Source organism: Amblyomma americanum, chromosome 3, assembly GCF_052857255.1.
Source record: "Amblyomma americanum isolate KBUSLIRL-KWMA chromosome 3, ASM5285725v1, whole genome shotgun sequence".
Taxonomy (NCBI): domain Eukaryota; kingdom Metazoa; phylum Arthropoda; class Arachnida; order Ixodida; family Ixodidae; genus Amblyomma; species Amblyomma americanum.
The window spans coordinates 211,744,056-211,765,432 of record NC_135499.1 but is presented as its reverse complement, the minus strand read 5'-3'; the positions used below and the strand labels follow the sequence as shown (position 1 = coordinate 211,765,432).

At 49.0% G+C, this 21,377-nt stretch overlaps 1 protein-coding gene across 2 annotated transcripts in view; it reads left to right on the top strand.

Moving 5' to 3' along the window:
- InR (Insulin-like receptor) overlaps positions 1-21,377 on the top strand; it is a 214,213-nt gene that overhangs the window by 134,888 nt on the left and 57,948 nt on the right. For both annotated transcript variants that reach the window (XM_077659858.1, XM_077659857.1), the window contains exons 3-8: positions 10,098-10,181; positions 12,736-12,974; positions 13,414-13,696; positions 16,192-16,379; positions 17,720-17,891; positions 21,133-21,231. In XM_077659858.1, coding sequence (XP_077515984.1) covers positions 10,098-10,181; positions 12,736-12,974; positions 13,414-13,696; positions 16,192-16,379; positions 17,720-17,891; positions 21,133-21,231 — 1,065 coding nt within the window. The remainder of the gene's footprint in view (positions 1-10,097; positions 10,182-12,735; positions 12,975-13,413; positions 13,697-16,191; positions 16,380-17,719; positions 17,892-21,132; positions 21,232-21,377) is intronic.

Here is a 21,377-nt window from a genome sequence, read left to right as displayed (position 1 = left end):
GTCCTCATTTTCGACGGCGCGCTTGACGGTTATATCGGGCGGGGTGGGCGAGCGTGAACTGCGTACTACGTGGTATATGCGCCACCGGCGGCGCCTTATGCGCGCGCGTCGTCGCCGTCGTCCCGCGGGTTCTCGCCGGGCCTACGTGGGACACGCATGTGTGTCGAGAGCGCGCCGTGTTTCCGCCTCGCTTTTGTTTGAGCGCGCGTGACTGGGCGTCGTTTGTTTGTTTGTTTCGACGGCCGCCGCCGCGCCACGCTAGGTTGCCTTGATCGTCGCCGCCACCGCTCTCTGCTGGTGCCCGGTCTCTTCTCCTCCGTCCGCCGCGCTGCCAGAAGGATGGCGGAGCTTCCCCCTCTGCTCAACGACCCCCTCTTCCGTGGCTTCTTTTGGGAGTCTCCGTTTTCGCCGCCTTCCTGTTGTCGTCTGTGCCGCCTGCCTGCACCGCTCTCGCCTTTCCCTGCGCATTACGCGCGCGCTCGCGGCTGCTGTTGTGGTCCCGCCTGTGTGTGTGTGTACCGGTCGCCGCTTCTGCGCCGTCGTCCGCGACCGCCATTGACTTGCCTCCCCCCCCTCCTCTAGTCAGACGCCGCCGCTCTTGTTGTTTGAGGCCCCGTGTGTGCGCGCGTGTCTAGGCCGGGCTGCTTTTGCGCTCTTTCGGTCCCAGTTGTTTGTGGCGGCGCCTGGAAAAGAGTGCAGACGGGGGGGGACACGCGGCGCAAGGACGACGACTTGGCGGCGAGGGCAGCGGCCAGACGCGGAAGCGCGTGGCCAGCGGTGCGAGGTCACCTTCGTGATTTCCGGATGGGAGGCGGAAGGATTATGGAGCGAGCCATGTAGCCGCCGCCGCCGACCGGGCAGGCATAGCGCACACTGATTCCCCCCTCCCACCCCAATTATCCGGTCTGGTGCCTTTCGTCAAAGGAAAAAAAAAGAATAGCTTCTCGGGAATAGCGCAGCTTTCTTAATTTCTGCTTTGATGCGTGGGAGATTAGCTTCGCAGTTTCGTCCTCATGTGTGCACCCTGTGAGTGTCTTTTAAGAGCGCGCTTTGTCTGTTTGGTATTCGCTTTGCAAGGAGGAGGTCAGCTACATATTCCCTGTGGCTGTGCCACCACCCCCGGCTGTGACTCTTGCCCCGTGGAAGTCGTACTGCTGTACGTCATGCCTGAGCTCCCGCGACAGCGGGATCTGGGAGGGGCGTAAGGTGCCTCGATCTAGCTTGTCCCCCTCTGCCCTTTCTCTTCCGAAGCTGCAGCGGAGAGAAGGTGACAACGGGGTACGCACGAATATAAGAACAATATCGGTAAAGCACCACGTGAGTCTTTAGCTTGGTCATCATAAACATCCTAAAGGACTCGGCACGCCTATCTCGCACCCGCCGCTCACTCGCATTGCGATCGATTCCCCTCTGATGCTTTATTAGAGATCTTTAGCACCACCATACGGTAAATACTTAAGACAAACGCCTTGGCTTGGGAAGCACGCACGGCAACGCATTGCCGCATTGGCCGTACGGCTCTCCGGCTGCGCTAAAACTCTCTATTATTGGAGTGCCGAGAAGGAAGATACCGCAACGCATTGCCGCATTGGCCGTACGGCTCTCCGGCTGCGCTAGAACTCTCTATTTGTTATTGCAGTGCCGAGAAGGAAGATACATGTGCAGAGGTACATGGGCGTCGACAGCGGTGCAGTGAAAACCGCGCCGCTCCTCGCAGAGCAGGATCTAGCGAGGTGTGAAGGACGTTTCGGTCAAGCCGCGGACCGTTCCTCTCTTTTTTCTTCTACGTTTTCTCGTTCCCGGGAACAGTTCGAGGAAATGTGGCGATGAGCGAACTGCGCTAGCCGCGCGATCAGAGAACGAGACGGCATGAGCTTGTCTGGAATATAATTGATGCGCTGGTGGGGGGAGGGGGGGGGGGGGGGGGGGAGAGAGGGGCGTGCACGTTGGTTGCACGCCCTGCTGTAAGGGGGCGCTGCAGGCTTCCCTAAGCGGCGGAACTGCCGAACCAAGCGATCCCTCGTCAGATAAAAGGGAGATGAAAGAAGTACTATTTATGTCCCGAGCTGGCTCGCGTCTTCATTGGAGCTTTACAAAACAGGAAGTCAGCCGGCTTCCCGCGTATAGCACTCCTCCTTTCGAAGCGTTGAAAGAGCTGTGCATGCTGCGACGACGGTCGGGGTAATCCCGAAGCGTTCGCGCCTTGTTTTTGTCGCGCGAATATGCGTATTGCTCCAGGCGCGCCGGTGGGCGGCGTAGACAGGTTGCGAGCGGCTCGGCTCCTTTCGGACGTTTGCCGGAATTCGTGGTGCGCGGCTAAAACGCGACAGTCGACGAGCCCTTGAACAAACAAGACTGCGAGCAATCTCTTGTTTGGCGTAAGGTCATCGTCGTGAGCGTAAATGTTTGCAATGCTATCGTCCCCCTCCCTTCGATTTCCAGCAACCCCTGCTGCGGCCGCGTCCTGTCCCCGCATACTCGTTGCTCTGTTTTGCATCGCTTCCCGACCTGCCCGTCTGTGCGTCAGCGCATGCGAACGCAATCACGTGCCGCGTTCCCGATGCGCAGAATCGCCCCGCAGGACAGCACGCGTGTGCGAGAATCGAGACGCCCTATTCTCGCGCGTATCCATGGAATGCGAAGAGGGCTGCAGTCGTGCATCGCGCTTACGCGGAATTTCGCTCCGACTGCCCGAAAACGCCGCCGTCTCCGCGAAGCTCTGTCAGCCTGCGCGGTGACGCCATGCGCATCACGGCCTCGCTGGCGCGGATACGTGTCCGTGCACGAATGCAGGTTGCGTGCGGCGTGGAAATCCGCCCCGTCCCGAGCAGGCTTTCTTCGCGTGGCTTCTTAGTTCGTTCGATGAATACGGCTGCGTGCCCGTGGGAAGAAAAAAAAAAAAGAAAGATGGATTCCTCGCACTGCCTTGCGAAAGAATGTGCCGATGATAGCCGGACTGAATGAGTTAAAGCACATCTATTGGTCCACCTATAGTTGAGCACATCAACTGGCGCTGGCGGACAGCGGCGTTTGTTCACGGAGGTCTGTCGCATCGCATGTCATTGAAACCCTGAAAGGTTCTGGAGGAAAGCTTTCTTTACTGAATGCGAAGCAAGTGGTAGCGGAAGCATAAAACATTGAAAAAATAAATGCTAGCCTGAGTATCGGGCTAAGTGTTAAATTGAAAAACGAAGCACCCTTTATGTCTGTCTTTATAACCAAAATCCGGCTTGTCACACTCGGAATCCACATTCCTTTTGCTTCTGCTTTGAGAGCGTGAAGGCGGCAATAATGTTATTCAAGCGAAAAAAGGAGAGGAGGGAAGGGGGGGGGGCACTGTTTTCTTCGGGATGCTCATGCACTAGCGCAACTTGTCAGACCCTTTTTACATGCCAGTCAGCTCAGCACCACACGAGTTCCCTATGGGTGGTTGCTTTGCCCCAACACTGCAGTGGGCTAGTGGCTGAGAAAATGCGCGGAAGGCGATTTAGTTCGGATCCCGCTTCTGTTTGGAACTCGCCGATTTCTTTAGTGGGTACGTAGGCGGGAGAGGCATCTTTAACGTTGACAGCAGATTCGAGCCTGGTCATAACTCCTGGCAGGCCACTCCAGGTGATTGCGATGAAGCATGAAACGATAGGCACAAACGCACGCACATGTGCGGGCACAATTGAGGCTGTTGACAAGGCTGGAGATAAGCCCTGTGTCCCCAAGGGGCGTTAGAAACCTTGTAGCTGCGCGTTTACATCGGGCGTGCAGACTGGTGGGTCGAGTGGGTGCACGTTCTGGACTGAATGAGCGGTAAGGCTACAATGCACGCAAGACGACAAACAGGGGCACTTTTTTGTTAAACAAATAGCGGGGCGCAGTGCACAAGAAGTACACTGCTGGCGTGGGAACAGCGTGGGAACAAGATGCCTCAGCGCTGTAGTGGAACGTTTGCGGAACTATACGAGAGCGCAGTTCTCACTCAGCCTGTATTTCTGAAAGGATGATTTGCCTGGACTAGAACGGCCTGTGCAAATACGAGGCGCTGTTTGTTAAAAAAAAAAAAAAGAACATCGCTGAGCACGCACATGCCTAACGGGCGCATTTCAAGCGCGAATAGTTTAGTGCGTGGCTGTCTCCTTAATTGCACGCCTTATTGCGCCATACGTGTATGGTGATACGGTGTTTGTCATCTAGGAAGAACGGGTCGAGGTAATGATTTCATTACAATTCCATTTCATCTCATTCATCAGTTCTGTTTCATCTCATTGCATGCCCTCGCTGTCGCTGGAATCCGTCAAGTGTAGACAGGCGAATGGCAAGAATCAAATGGAATCGGATGAAAACAACTGTGTCATGGTGGCTTTACATTCAATGCAGGAATACAAGGTGCTGAAAAAGGCAACCTAATAGTTTTCTTTTTCCACTTGTTGTACACGCGATTAGAAAAATAATTCTTATTTAAACTAGCGCAGTGTCATTTAAATTTGAGCTCGGAAGCATAAAAGGGCAAAGCTTTATCGGTTAAAACTTTAGCCACAGTGACTGCAAACTTTTCTAACTTCACTTCCGGCTTCAAGAAGTAACCGCCTCTTCAGAGTTCTTTGCTTACTTATAGAACACTGTGTCCACGTTCCCGGAACTTGAAGGAAGGAAAGAACTCAGAAAAGGCGGTTACGTCACATTTTTTGAAGCTAGCTGCCCCCTGCGTCCTCCCCCCCCCCCCCCTCCCCTCCCGCCGTCTCAGCGCGCTTGCGCATGCGCAGCAGACAACGCAGCACACGACGCCGCTGCGCCCAGCGCTACTATTGGCTGCATAGAGTTTCTTACTACTAACTAGAGGAAAATCTGTCGGCGCTGCACCTCAGCCACCATGGGTACTCAAAGCATCATGGGGCGATGAGCTACTTGGTGCGGAACAGTCTTTTTTTTTTTTTTCAAGAACACAGAGTGGCGTTACTAAGATTCCCCATTCCGTCCACGGCGTGCCCCGCGCGCAGACGACTTTGGCGCAAACGTAATGCTCAAAAGCCATAGTAGCGAAAGCGCAACAACATACGACACCAATAAAATGTTTCTGTTTTCCGAAGTGCCATTAAAAAAAACCTCTGAAAATGTTTAAGCGTCGACATTTAAAAAAAAAAATGTGTTTAAACATGTGCCTGTTAAGCACGAAATACTGGCTTTTGTGGTCTGCAATGTTTGGCTAATATTAGAGCAAGCCATCGCTTATTTTGAGCAAACTTTACAGTTACATGCTTTTCTGCTCGTTTGTTGCAATTTATAGACAGGACATTGAATGTCAGGACATTATTGATTATCGAACAACGTTTGTTTTTTCATTATTTTTTGGCCAAAAGTTGTGGTTCTGCTGTCGGTAGCTCTCCGCCCCATGATGCTTAGAGCGCCCATGGTGGCTGAGGTGGTCTCGAGGAACCTCCACGCAAACTCCCATAGACGGGACGCTAGCTTTCCCTCTGGTCAACAGTGGAACTCTATGATTGGCTGCGCCGGCGGCCAAATACTCCCGATAGTCCTTTCGGTCGCGAAAGTCGCCAACGGACACGCGGCGAGATGGTTGCACTGCATTGCAGACTCTGTAGACATTCCCTCTGCTTAGGCTGCTGACGGGTGCCGACTTCGCGTGTCTTCCACGTTCGTGTGCAAAACGAGGCGTCGCGAAAACAAGGATTGCGCGCTCCGTCCTCCCCGCTGTGAGAGCACGCGCGGTGTAACTTGATCAGCGTCTCGCGTGCCGCGTCGAAGAGCGCGCAGGAAAAGAATTGTGTGCTTGGCCTGGATAGGATTGATGCGAGCAGTCTTTTTGCGGATATTGCTGCATTCGTGCAATATATTGGAATTTGGCATGCTGGGCCAGTCATCCACGTAAGAACAAAAAATTCAGTCATCGCACGCCTGCGTAAGAGGTGTTTCACAGAATATTGCTAGCAGTATTTAAATATATGTTTTTTGAGGGAGAAGGGCAGTTTCCTTTTGCACAGTATTGTTATCAGGGGCAGACAACAAACAACGGCCGTGACACGTTGCTAGCAAGCTGGTTGACTAAAATCTAGAAGTTTTTAACTGCGCTATAGGGCGGTAGCGGTGAAAGTGGCCAGGAAATCAAAATCCTACTTCAGAATATTGATAATATTCTTCGGTGAAGTTCCCAATGCAGGTGGCTCCGACGCCATTTGCTTTCTGTCGCCGCCGCCGCCGCGCGATACCGCAACGGTGGCTGCATCTTCCGCGCCCTTAGGATTTAAATGTGGCGGGCCACGACTCCCGGAGATTTTTTGGGTGGACAACTCATTCGACGAGGCCTTTCGAACGGCTTGCACCGATATGCATCGATTCCTCCTAAGATGATGGCTGCGGCAGTTGCTTTACGGTCTTCTGCGAACACGCATGTGTGTGGTGCGAGCCCAGAATTTGAACCTCGTTATAACGAAGTCACCCCGCGATTCATTCGTTGTAGCCGTTGCTTCGTTACAGCGTTGCGCGACTTTGTTTGCAGCTCCGACGGGCGTACCTGGCACTTCGAGGACAACAAAGCCGGCGCTTAGTGTGCCGCCGGTGTGCGTTGCGGGAGCTGTCAACACGCGCACCGAGCGGCCCCAAAATGGCCGAATATGCGTACCCCCACCGAATATGACAGCTGTGTCAAGGCGCGCCCGTGTCTTTTGAAGCCTGCGTGGGCTTTAGGACTTAAGAAACGGGATTTGGAGGTGCATTGTTGCAGAGGGCAGGGAGAGACCTATTCAGAATATTTAGGTCCGTTTTCTTGGTGCTGAAGGTGATACGCGCGTAGCGGCTGTTTCGTCGCGTGTACCTCTTCTAGTTGGCTTCGCGGCACAGCTCACGAGCACGCGGGCAACACTTCTCCGCATAGCAGGAATGTCTTGTGGAGAACGCGTCCGAATCCTTTGGTGACGGCCACCTTCTGGTCAGCGGAAATTGTTTTGCGCTTTCGTTTTCCGTCGTGTGGCCTTGTGAAACCAATGGGACCACGATGCCGTCGGGCACACCAAGCGCACTGCCAAACAATTTTGACCGTGCGACCATGCTGAGAAAACGGACACTAAGCTGCACATGGAACCAGGGAAGCAGAGTGCGCTAGCAGTGGGCCCTTGTGGTGCAACGAGGAGGTTTGAAGAACGGGGGAACCGCAGTGTGCCACGTCCAGTCGCACGGAAGTGTTGGGCATCATTGCAAATTGGCATACTCAGCTCTAAATGGCCATTACATCACGTTGTAGGTTAATTTTACTTGGTGAAAACGAGATATCAAACTGTACCTGCAGGCGGGCTTGATGGTTCATAGTTTCAAGATGTAGTATGGTGCATTTGCAAGACGAACACGGGGGCAGAAGAAGGACACAGGATAAGTGCTATCATATATGATGCCTATTATATAACAGAAATTGTATACATGGGCTTCTTTGAGAGCTTCCAAGAGGCATTGCAGTTCTTTCGGTATATCTATTATTTGTCTATAAACAGTTTCATTATAGTGCAGTGTTCATACAGCGCCGTGTACAAGTCAGGGCGTCTCCACCGAGACGCTGACTGTCTCTCTACCTTGTGGAGCCACCTAATCTTCGTGAAACTGGTACCGTGCCTTGTCTGTTTGCTATTTCTGATCTCCTCAATATTGCTGACGAACAGCACCAAGATTCCTCCTTACAACCGCTCATTGATGGCCTCGGCTCAGAAAACCAGGATCCGTCCCTGAAACTCTTATGTTCTTTACAATGGCATTCTCTATTGCCGCAGCTTACGCCCTGATGGGCCTCCACTACTGCTTGTCATTCTTCAGCAACTACGCTCCTCTGTCCCTGAAGAACACCACGATCTACTGACAGTCGGACACCTTGGTGTCTCCCGCACTTATGCTCAGGTTCGGCCCTGCTTCTTTTGGCCTGGTTTATATCGTACCGTCAAATGTCACGTCACCGCTTGTGACCTGTGTCAACTTAGAGGCCCCCCACATTGCCTGCCTGTCTTCTGAAAGCTTTTTACCGTGTTGGCCTCGACCTTCTCGGCCTTTTTCCTACATTCCTATCCGACAACAAGTGGATCGCTGTCGCAACGGACTATGCGACACAGTACGCCATCACGTGCCTTGCCGACGAGCTGCGCTACAGATGTTGCTGATTTTCTCTCGCAGATCCTCACCAACTACTCACCGAACGCGGCAGTACTTTTCTGTCCAGAGTCATTGACATCCTCCGTTAATGTTCCACACAGCGTAAGCTCACCATAGCGTGTCACCGAACGGCTGAGCCGAACTTTGACTGACATGTTATCTATGTGTGTCTTCCCAGACCACCGAGACTGGGACAGCACCTTGCCTTGTGACCTTCGCATACAATTCTTCACGACATGACATTACAGGCTATTCTTTTCTACCTTTTGTTTGGTATAGGCTCCCCACCTTGCCCTTGGACACACTCATGCCACCTTCTCCAGTTCCCCCGCCATTGCTCCTGAGCTTTCCTTCCTCCATGATAGCCTCTGAGATGTGAGCGAAAAAAATATATAAAAATGCATGCAGTTTACTGGTGAAATCAGCCGTTGATGGCTGCACCTGTACTTCTTTTTCTGGTCTTTTGTAGCTTATAAAAGCTCCATTTCCTGCGAGAGTGTTCTCTCAGATGTCATTACAATGCCTTATATTGATACAGGTCAACGTCAATTTTCAAGTCCTCACTGGCTCCGTCCAAAGCCACCCCCATCGCAGACGATCCGGTCGCAAAGAAGTGCCTGAAGGAGAAGAGAGGTGGAAAAAAAGAGAGAGAGAAGTATTGGCAACGAGAGCATACCTTGAACCACTCACAGTGGACATTTTACGCAACGGGAGGAACCCGTAATGTCAGATGCTGTGCCAAAGCGCGGCGACTGCATCGTGTGGTGGGAGACGCGCAAGTGATCCGCATCGTCCCAATCTGTCGCAGCTCCGTCCTCGAGCTCTGACGTGCCATCCAATAAGCAGGCAAAACAACAAGGTTCGCTGCCTCCCTCGGGCTCTCTTCCTATCAGGAAGAGTGTTCATGCACGTGTTTGGTGTGCGTGCGCCAGGGGTTCCGTTTTCCTTTCGCCATCGCGCTGGGGCACCAGTTTGTTTCGGTCTTCGCTTCGGTCAGCGGTTGTTTTGGTGACCCGTTTGTTTACCTCCGGACGTGCCCCGGGCTCCACCGCCTGCACGGCCTTGCAACCCTGGCGGCGAGTTCTGCACTCGATTCTGTTATTGCGAAGGGGAGACGGAGGGAAGAAGGGTGGGCAGGCTTGGCGACAGATAAACAAACATGCTCTCGATGCGGAAGGGCCGCATCTATCGCCATGTGTTCTCCTGGGGAAAAGGAGAGTCGGAGCGATCAGTTGCGTGTGTGTGTGTGTGTGTGGGGGGGGGGGGGGGGGGGGGGTGGCTCTTGTTTGTCGCCGTGTGCGTACTATGAATGTTCGGCAATTCACTTCGGAGCAGTCGATGTTGGGCCCACGATCAAAATGAGACATTTTAGAGGACGGAGTGGCCCAGTAGCTCAGTGAAAAGAAAGTACAAAGGCTTGAGATGTGGTATTTGTATCCTTTAACAAGCATATCTCGCCGAGCAGATCACGTTTAAAACCTTCTGTCTTCTGTGGGCCTCTGACCGGAGAAAGTGGAGAGGGCAGTGTAAGCATCATGCCACTTACGATCAGTTCTTTTGCTACCTCAGACAATGCAAAAGACCAAGGGTAACTCACAAATGTGGACATTGCAAAGTTAGGAGATTACTACTGCTTGATTTTCATGCTGAGTCTGCTGGCTTGCTAGTCGAACATGGTGAGAAATTAGCCGGAGTTAATAAAGGGATGCGATAATGGGGTAAAAGGAACCAACATGTACTGGTTATGGTGGAAAAGGAACCAAGATGTACTGGTGAGGCACTTCCGGAACAAAGGCAGGAACGTTAAGAGCTAACGACCCACTTAAGGTGTGCGGGTTGCTTACTTGAGGCTCTTGCTGTAAAGAATAGTCGCTGCTGTACATCCTGCTGTTCATAACGACGGCTTTGTTCCTGAGTAGTTTCTGATGCTGTCTATTTTTTTTATTTTTGCCACATAACAGGCATAGCACTATTGACGAGGCGGAGCCCCAACCGAAAGTCCTTGCAACCAACCGGCACTAATTCTAGGGACCCGAATAGCACAAGTAAGTATTCGTCCTAGACGTGAAGCCTTTTCACTTGGCTTTTGACCATGAAGTGATGTCATTATTACTCGCTGGTTAGGATGTGCAGCATGACAGTTTGTTCCTTCTTTCTTTATCACTGTTTTTAGCGCCATGTTTCGTTGAAACTTTTGGTTGGCTGAAAGCAGAATGCAATGCATAAGGAGTCACTCTATTTAGACAGTATCACAAATTTGAACAGGTTTTAATGCATATTGTATCGAGTTCAAAAATTAATAATTGCATCAGTGGAAGCAAAAAAAAGGATTAATGAAGTTCCAGCTTATCATTGACATTCGACCTGAGAAAAAAAGGAACAGATTTGAAGTATAGCTTACGAGACAGTGCACATAAATGTAATGCCAGGGTTGTCAGCACCATTGTTATAGTTCAATACGTATAACGCTAAGTGACTTTTCTTTTTTTTTTTTGTTCATGCTTGGGGAGCCCTTGTCAACCATCAGATTTATTTGCCTCCTTTTGGTTCATTTTGTTCTGTTTCAGCATTGTTAGCAACTCAGTTGAACCTTCTTTGCTCCAGTTAAAAGTAGTTTATTTGCTTACTAATTTCTTTCTAATCAAGCACTTGTTTGAGGTTGCATGCCAGTGAAAGGGGTTGTAGTTTTCTATGCGGGGGCGAAATATCTGCATGACATATGGAATTATTGAGTGTCTCATTGAGTAATGGCTGTGTTAGATTATCTTGTATAGCATTTATTAATAACCATTATGTTTTCTGTGTACTCAGCTAAGCACTGTGTTTTTTTTGCATGATAAAAATATGGCAGTAGAAATGAATATTGGCTTGACTCATTTTTTAGGTCATGCTTTCAATAATAATAATAATAATAATAATAATAATAATAATAATAATAATAATAAAATTATTTCTTCCTTAAATATACATGGACAGAGGAGCTGCAGAAAATGCTGTATGAAACAGCTTGACAAGGCTGCAGCCCCCATGTCTTGGATATGTGATTATTATGCCTGTGGCTCTGTGCAGAAATGCATGCACGCTGAAGTTGGCATTTTTACATTGGTTTGCATGTTATATTATGTGGATACATTGGGTTGCCAAGCATACGGGCAGGGCAGACTTTAGAGTGATGGGCATGGCACAGCTGATGGATCAACACACCTTTTTGGTCTGACACTGTGTTGTTGTTCCTCTGGTCAGAGCAAGCGTTTGAGGTAATTATCCTTGGTTGGGAGCCAACCGTTGGTGACACAGGCAGCGTGTGTGGGGAACCGGAATCTCCTGGGGTTAAATTTAGAGCACTGTGTCACCAAGCCAAAAGCCGTCGTCATGCTTATTTAAATGCCCTTTGTCTAGTCTTTTGCAGTGCTCATCTTGTTGTGACGTTATATTTCCTTGTTTCTTTTTAACTTTATGATGAGATTTCATTGACATGGTGAGGCACCTTGCTGTTTTTGTTGGTGATTTCTTCTGGGTTACGCTTTGTAAGGTTAAGTGGTGGGGTCTTGTGTAAACGGACAGAAAGGGGTGTCATTTCTTTTCGTTTGGTTCTTATTGGTCTGCCTTAAAGAATTGCCGCTTGCAAAGAATCTTCTTGGACAACGTTGTGTCTGACGTAGTTGCCTGGAATTTTCTCAGTCATGTTGGTGTGGAGGGCACTGCCAGGTCTTTTCTTTGAAGGGCTTACTCACTTAGCTAGTGTGTGTCATTTGTTTCTTGAGGCCGCGGCAGCGACCCAGAATAGCAACAGATTTTATTTCAGTCCGAGTGGTGTGTTTTAAGAACATCTGAGCTGTGCTCTGTTTATTTATTCACACTAGAGTTGACAAAACAAATAAAAAGAGAACAGCAGAAAGCCCTTTACATTAATGTAGTGTTACTAGGCCAGATCAGTTATTATATAGGCTAGCTTAATCTCACCCTCACTAACTATATGTGTTATCTTCCTTGCATTGCTTTCGTTATCCGTAATTAGCATTGGTTGCTGCATAGCTAATGTCATATTGCTTTGCATCACCACAAATTGTCGTATCTTTTAACCAGTGAAATATCAGCTGTGCAAAATTTTTGCAATCTGATAAAATATTCCTATCATTTGAAACTTCTGTGATCCGAAACAAACCAGTCACAAGCATTAGTATCACCTTTTACTCGAACACATTTGTCCTGAGTTATTGTAATTCCAAGCATCATGCAGGAGTACTGGCTGATCACCCACAGAAGTGCATCCTTTTCTTTACTTTTGTTTATCACTTTTGGGCAAGGAATTGCCCTTGTTCATCATTGAGAACCTCCTTAGAACTATGGACTCTATGAACATTGGCTGTAAATGATCCACAAGGAAAATGTTCTTGACACCATTCTGGTTTTCTTGCAAAAATGGCCTGTGGCCAAGATACCTGAATTTCATTTTTTTACTTTCTCTAGCATAGAAAAGCAGTGTTTTCAGTGGAAGTGTCCTCTTCTTCTCCAGAACACAGTAATAAATTGATGTAGGGTAACTTCAGTTTGACCTGAGTGTTCATTTGATGACCTAGAACTGAACTAACCGCGCAGTATGTGGCCACATCGAGGTGCGGAACCGGGTGAGCAGCCTTGTGACGCAGTTAGGAAACTGTTCGGTGATCGAGGGCTCCCTCATGGTGATGCTGACACGTGACAGCTGGGAGAACGTGAGCTTCCCTCACCTCACGGAGATCACAGGCTTCCTGTTTTTCTACCGGACCGTGGGGCTGCAGTCACTGGGGCGCATCTTCCCAAACCTGGCAGTCATCCGTGGGGACGAGCTTTTCAGGGTATGCCAGCATTCGTTCCCACATCTGTCCATCGACCTTTTATATTATTTGCCTGTAAAACATTTCAACAAAAACAGTTATCTGGGAAGGATTTTGAATATCTCATGGGAAATGCAAAATAAAATGTTGCCAGTTGAGCTGCAAATTGATTTTGTTGAGCAGCACGCTTGATGATGCCATGAGAGATTGCAGTGTCATTGAGGCTTACACTTCATAAGATTGAGATTAGTTCAGTCATTTGTTGAACCTTGTGTGCAACTCCCCTGAAAAGAGGGTGACTGTTTGCTCTGCTCCAACACATTGTTGACCTAGAGGAGTCGCACTTAGTTCAATTACATTGAGTTCAGTTCAATTTATTCCAGTCATGTACTATCGGAAGCAAAAGCCCTTTGTAGTTGCCCCTTGGCCCCCTTTGATTGACTGCCCCTCATTATTGCAGGACTATGCCCTGGTGGTCTTTGAGGTGGAATCGCTAGTGGAATTGGGACTGTCCCGGCTAACTCACATCCAGCGGGGGGCAGTGCGCATTGAGAAGAACCCCCACCTATGCTATGCGGACACTGTGGACTGGCACCGCATAGCACCACATTCATTCGATGGTCACCACCTCGTGGACAACCAAGACCCGTTAGAGTGCGCACCCTGCCCAGAGCACTGCCCTTTCCGAGATGCCCGTGTGGGGAGCAGCCGCCTCTGCTGGAACCGCGAGCGCTGCCAGAAAGGCAAGTGACTTCTCCGTTTCCAATTGTTTCCAATGCAGGAGCTCATGAAAAGTTTGCATCTGCAGTCTCCTGTCTGGGCACAGCAGTTTCTGCATGCCGTTGCACCTGCCTATACACTGGCTGTAGCCATTATAGCCAGACACAGCAATGCAGAGACAGCTGAGGTCAGGAGGTGCTTGGAAGCTCCAACACAGGAAAGAGAGAACGTGCTAGCACACATACAGGTGCCCACAACGCTTTCCGTAACTCGGAAACTGGGAAGGTGCCACATCGCTGGGCAGTTTAAGCATGCAGCCAGGAACTGAAGGATGTGTCCTGCACCTCTCTGCATGGTCTGCACACTGCAGTCCCTCAAGTCAGGCTGCATCTTCAGACAGCCTGGAAAAAAATTGACGTTTGTGGGCATCTGTACATTATGACATACGATGCATTACTGCAGTGGTTTCATGCAGCAATTGCTGATATGATGGCAGTTTAAAATGCGCTGCCCCAAGTGGTTGTGTCGGCTTAATTTGCTTAGATTCCTTAGCATATTTCTTGTGGCATCTGTTGCATCAAAGTGGTGGTTGTTGCGTTGGTGAGACAAAAATGCAACTAATGGCCTGTGCCTTTCTAATGGAGGGGAACACTTTTGTTAGTCAACCATAGGAAGGATGAAGGGTGTGTTAAATGCAGTGGACCTGGCTCAATGAGTTCGATTAAGCAGGCTGCAATTTGTGTCTGCAATAAAATTTTCTGTGCTTATCTTCATGTCAGTTGTTTAAAAGGAGTGTGAACGTATAAATTGAATCTAGATTGAAAGGGCACCTTCAAAAGTGTCAAATATGCACATTTCACAGAAACAGGCCTCCTTTAATTGGTAGACTAGGGTAAAAGTTACGTCTCCATGTTGCTTCACTATGTGTGCACTCTTATTCACCATGAGTGATGGAGATTCTTAGACAAGCAAGTTCATTTGCTGTGCTTTGTTTACTGTTTTTGAGAAGCAACACCCAGTACACACCTCTTGCCCATAAAATTGTGAGCACCTGAACGTAAAGTTCCACTAAAAATGCTCGTTGAGGTTTCATTATGCATTAGTATGCTCTGGCTATCATTTTGTTTAGTCATTTGGGTGGGGTCCAATGTTGCAATGTTTTGCACAAGCTGTTGAGCGCCATTAAGCCACCTTTTAAGTTTGGGTGCCACGGCGTAAGGTAGACAGGAGTGCCGACTCTGCTGATAAGAGGGGATCAGTTTTGCTCAGAGAAAAATAAGGCATCTGATAGGCAGTGCTTGGATTTGGCATTGGTGCTGATACAACGCTTCTTTCTGCCATTCTGGTGGTTCCAGGGTCTGTGGTGCAGGGCGTTTTCTCACCCTTTTTCTGCAAGTGCATGCATGCGCCATGGGATGCCTCATAGCTGTCTGTTTCGTGGTGCTGGTAGCCACGAATTGTGCGGCTGGTAGCCACAGCACTTCGTTTCATGATAGTATCAACAGGGGGCGCATCGGTGCGGCTATCTCTCTGCAAGACGGACAGCGAAAGGGGGAAGTGTGCACAGAGCCATGTTGGCGAGTGAAAGGGAACGGAAGTACTTTCATTGGGCACATGCTGGGCAAAGTCCGTTTTAAATTACTGAGCCAGAACAGCTTTATTGTGGTGAATTATGTAAACAAGTAGAATCTCGGTAATATGGACCTGCTTGATACGAATTTATAAAATTCCCTGACCGGGGTGCATTCTGTACAATGTGAAGAATTTCTGATGTTCCGAACACTCTCCCGCATCACTAGGGATGATACGAATATATGTGAGCCGTGGCTGCACCCTCAAGCAGTAACCGCTGCTGTTACATCGCTGATGCTGCAATCACTAGTCTCACTGTGAGCAATGAGCGGTGGCTGGCTGGTCACACATCACAGACTCCACGATCGCTAGTCGCACTGTATGCACAAGGAGCAGTGAGAGGTAGCACGCAGCCTGCACAGCACTGACGTCACCAGTGAACGTGGGCGTGCGGCCTGCATATCGGCAACATCACGATCGCTAGTCGTGCTGTAAGCACTGAGTGTAGTAAGCGGTGGCCTCATGGCTTTGAAGAAATTCCGTCAGCCATAAATGGATTTGCATGAAGCCCTTCCCATGCTTCTGCGTGCAGATATTATATGTTTCGGATGATACGAAATTTTGGATGACACGAATATTTTCGTGACCCCGTGAGATTTGTATCTCCAAGATTCTGGCATACATTTTGGACTAGGAAATTGCATTTTGCATGGGTTCTGTTAAATTAAGACTTGCAAATCAAGGCCGGGTTCTTTGGAACAAGTAGTGTATCAGGGAAGGTGTTTTTGTTTTGGCAGTGTGAAAAAACTGCATTTCGTGCCAGTTTCAGCAGTTAATTTTCCTTCCGCCCCCTTTTCTCTCTCACGCATCTGCCCTTTTTCTTGTCTGATCTTGTGCACTGTACCAGTCATCTAGCCAACCAGGTCCTGTGCGTTTTTGACTGCAGTGTGCCCTGCTGCGTGTGACCGGAACCACACCACTTGTGACAACGAGGCAGGCACACGCTGCTGCGACCCCAAGTGCCTTGGTGGCTGTGGTGCGGGCTCGGAGCGGGAGCTGTCGGTCTGCACGGCCTGCCTACGTTACACCTACGAAAATAGCTGTGTCAACACCTGCCCACCAAATACTTATGTGGTGAGTGAGCGGGCTTCGCCCAATGTGTGGCCATTGTTGAACCATAGGTACAGCCTTCAAGGTCCAAAAAGGGTGTAGAAATGAGACACAAAGGCAAAACAAAATCATTGTGCTTAGTATTTTCAACTTGTTTCTGACCCGCCACGATGGCTTAGTGGATTTGATGTTTGGCTGCTGATCTCAAGGACACAGGTTCAATCCCAGTCGTGCCAGCTGTGTTTTGATGGCGGCAAAATAGAAAAATGCATATGTACAGTTCAATGTCAGTGCACCTTAGAGAACCCCAGGTGGTCTAAATTAATCCGGAGTTCACAATTTGCATTTCACAATTTTTTAGCTTGTTTCTAATGCCATTGTGGGCTTAATGCTTTCAGATACTGTACACAGTTTGTGCATAGCAATCTTCTTAGTTTTCTAGCAGTGATTTCTTTGTTTGAGACAGATTTATCAATCTTCATGTTTCTTATTGTTAGCTAGTAGGTGCAGTAAACGTGCGTAACATTTCTGAAAATAGTAAGCTAGGCAGCACATTATTTCACATGGTCACTCAGGCAGACTTGGTCACTTTTATAATATTTCATTCTGGGTTTTGAGCAGCATGTATGAAGCTAGAAAATACTTTTATTTAGAGAGTGTGCGGAGGTTTCAGTGGCTCCCTTAGATGCCGCCACCGAATACGTTGGTTAGCGGCTAAGCGCAGGCTTCGTAGCGTGCGCGCTGCGCAGCTACCGCAGTGTTTGGCAGCTTCGACGCACTCTGACCGCACTGGCGGATACTTGGAGCATGTCTCTACTTCGCGTCGAGTGCGCCAGCCGCCGCCGGCCCGGCCAGACCGGTTCGGCTCCGCAGTGAAGCGCATGGTGTGACGTCATGCCAGATGGCGTGGCGAGCGCGCGGCGTCCGCCCATCAGTGGCGATTGCTAGGCAATGGCTCAAGGTCTGTCTCTGTGCCTCCTCGGAGCACTGCCACGATGAAATCGCAAGTTCGCGGCCAACAGTAAAGCTTTCGCTTTAAAAAAAAAAAAATGTTGCTATGAATTTTTGAGTGGTTATTTGACAAATCCTGACCTTTTGATGTTAGGATTTTTTGACCTCTGCAGTGCATTTTACAAAATTTTGTACATGTTTGTAGACAATTAGCAGTTGGTGTTTCTCATTGAAAAACTAACAAATTGACCTCCTTTTCAGGAGTGCGTAGACTTTTCAGGAGTGAAAAGAAATTTTTTTCAGTAGCAGTGGTCAGTGATGTCCATAAGGGTTAAGGATTGTAGCCACGTTTTGGTTTCATTTGGTAGCGTTCCTTTGTTCAATAATTTGGTTTGGCCTGCCACTTCATGCAGTTCATGGGACGTCGCTGTGTGGACGAGTCGTACTGCCGACGTCAACAGGTGCAGGTAGAAAACAGTGCCCGAACCTTCATTGCTTTCAATGGCACATGCATGCCTGAGTGCCCACCCAAGTACATCCGTGAGGGCCACACATGTCGCCGGTGCAGTGGGATCTGCCCCAAAGGTGAGTGGCATGGCCCAGTGTGGAGAACTTTCCTCGAGCTTCACGTTTTTCTTTAGATTCACAGAAATGGTTGCGGGTGCTCAGTGGATGTCGCTGTCAGATGGCAAATGCTCTTCTCTGGTTTGTTGGCAAATGTGAAGCACATGGTTTTCAGAGCCTTCTGTCAACACTGTCAACCTTCAATGGCCTCATTAAGTTGTATTTGCACAAATATAACACAATATTTTAACGACGTTATAGGCCCTGTTCACCAGAAAATCCAGTGTCGGCGTTGTCAATGTATGCGTCAGCATTTTGAGCGAGAAATCACAGGCATGGCTCTGGCAGGTGGTCTCTAGAGAGCAGCCTTGCCATCGCAACCTGCCCAACGGGTAGTGAGTGAACTGTCCACCGTGGCAGGTGGCAGTTAAATTAATGAATATTCACTCTGGAAGAGCAACCTGTGCTGCACCAAGCCCACCGCTGGGAGCGCATGCTATCGCGTAGTGGCGTGTCACTTAACCGCTGCACCAGTGCACCGGGAGGAGTATGAGAACTTCCAGGGGTCTATGAGCTGATCATGTGAGCCAATAACATATCAATCAGGTTCCACTGTATATATACTACCGTATTTACTCGAATGTAACGCGTTTTTTTACCGAAAGTAGAAAGGAAATGTCACCCCCCACGTTACATTCGAATACTAGGTTTAAAAACGCTATGAAGAGCACCAAACACACACTATTAAAATCATTTCATGTGTCAAACATGTGCGTTGATCGTACTGGTCATTCGAAATCACGCACTCCAACTCGCCAGTCAACCAGTACGCGAACCACAGGTCACAACTACTAGGACAAAGCAGCAACCTAATCGCGAACGCAAAAAAAAAAAAACGACGCCAGTGAGAACAAGCCAACAAGAGTCGACGCCAGCTAGAGTCACATGGATGGATGGATGGATGGATGGATGGATGGATACGGCTGAACCCTTTACATTGGGCGGTGGCTCAAGCCACAGGCGTGATGAGAGGGCGCCACCTCTTGGCGAATGCTCGCAACCTGTAGCGAGGTTGTGTGGCCTCCGTGATCGCAAATGAAACAGCCATCTCGGAGGCACCGAGCGCTCGCAATCGCCGCCAAGACGCCAGCAAAGGAGCGAGCGATCCCACCGCCATCTGTCTGTTAATCCTTGCAACTGATGCAAAAACGTGGCCACGTGACTAACAGGCAGCAGGGCATGGAGCAGCGCTCTTTGTTTGCTCTTCCTTATGTTTGGTGCCAGTGCGTGTAGTTGTGCGTTTCTTGCTTCGAGTCTTAGGCCTATCCCCATCAAACGGTCGAGTTGTCTTCAAGCGGAATGGCGGGCTCACGCGCTCAGTATACAGCTGGCTTCAAGCACAACGCTATTCTGCTTGCTGAGAAAGTGGGAAATTCAGCGGCCGCAAGACGTCTGGACGTCAACGAATCGACGATCAGGGGATGGAGGAAACATCGCGAGGAATTGTTTAACTGCAACAGCCTGTGAAAAGGCTTTCGGGGGCCCAAGAAAGGCCGCTTCCTGGAGTTGGAGCGTCGCCTTGCAGAGTTCATTAGTGAGCAACGTTCCCGGCTACTTGGAGTAAGCATTGAAATGCTTCGGTGCAAAGCACAGGAGCTTGCGCGGGACATAGGTTTGACCCAAAACCAGTTTAAGGCATCACGAGGCTGGGTGTAGAAGTTTATGCGAAGGGCCGGGTTCTCCCTTAGACGCACGACTTCTATATGCCAGAAGCTGCCCGGGGACTTCGTATCAAAACTTCGAGAGTTCCAGCGCTACGTCATCGATCTTTGTCGCTCTACCAACATGCCACTTGGACATATCGGCAATGCCGACCAGACCCCCGTGTATCTGGACATGCCTATGTCCAGAACAGTGCACAAGTCTGGTGAGCATGAAGTTCGCCTTAGAAGCACAGGCAAAAAAAAAAAATCGGATTACTGTTATGCTGGCATGTTTGGCTGACGGCCGCAAGCTCCCTCCATTCATCATTTTTCGCCGGAAGACGATCCCGAAGGAAACTTTCCGGATGCGGAAGCGGATCAACAACAACACCTGCAGGTAGGCTGAAATGCCCAGGCGCGTCTACCGTTGCCCACTGGGTTTCAGCAGCCTGGTACGGGCTGCCTCATGATTTGGGCTACCACGCATTTAAGAAATGCTCAATTTCAAATGCTCTAGACGGAAGCGAGGACGACATGCTGTGGGAGGCAGCTAGTGACAAAGAAGAGTCAAGCTGTGATGATGACAGTGACGACGACAACTGCCGTGAGGATGAGGGTGTATAGGAATGCCTGTTTGGCTTGTATTTCAATAAAGTTGTCTTTGACCCTCTGAACTGCGATGTCGGTTCCTCGTGTCACATTCGGGTTCTTTCGCACGCCCAAAGTCTACCCTCGCGTTACAATTGTAGTTTTTTTTTTTTTTTCCCCCCTTTTCACACCCGAAAAGCCGACTCTCACGTTACAATCGTGGTTGCGCTACATTCGAGTAAATACGGTATATGTTTATTTCTTTTGTTCCAGGTTCTAACTCCCCCTTCACTTTGTGCTTGTGGTCGCATTGTATGTGTGCAAATATGGTGGCGTTACACTTTAGGTACCGGTAGTCTGTGATGATTTTTAGAAATTATGTGCTTTTTGTTGAAATCACGTGAAGGACAAAATCCTGGAATGGGTTTGGTAATCTGCTGATGTTGTTTAGCAAACTTGATCAGGGGCTTATATTTTTTTTGTGTAGTGCTGTTCTATTATATCAACCTTAGGTAGATTATATATTTTTTAATCTGCAAGCTTTCCTGACCTAGATTAACACTGGTCATTTTTTTTTTGTATTAAGTAACATACCTTTGTGTGATTTATTCTCTCAAACTAAGTTGGGGGTCTGCAGATTGCTGTACTGATAAAACATGTTAGCTCTTGGAGAGTGCATCAAGAAGGGCTTGCACAGAAACTGCAGGGTCAATGGTATCTTCGCAGTGCGTCATTTCTTGACGATAGAACAGCTCACTTAATGTGTTTTCTAAGCATAATGCTGTATGGTCTATTGGGAGGCAAAGGAGCTTGGGTGCCTAGCAAGAAATCTTCATTGAAGAAACCATAGCTGTGGCTTATTTAATGACATTGCTGGGAAATTAGCTGCCATGTGGCTAGATGTTAACGTGATCCATTCTTGCAAGTTCAGGAGGAACTCAACATATTTTTTTTTTCTTTTGTCTTTGCAGTGTGCTCAAGTTTTCATGTTGATGGCATATCATCTGCACAGAAGATCAAGGGGTGCACACACATCAACGGGTCACTGATCATCCAGATTCGTGGAGGAGGTAACTGTTGGGCAGAACACACTTTCACCTAATTTAGTTTCCAGGGAAAGCAGCCTATTCAGCAGTTTCTTTACCATTTGTTTCCTTATTGTACTTATGCTTTGTTGTGCCGCTGCGGTGGCCAAGTGGTTGAACATCCTCCTCGC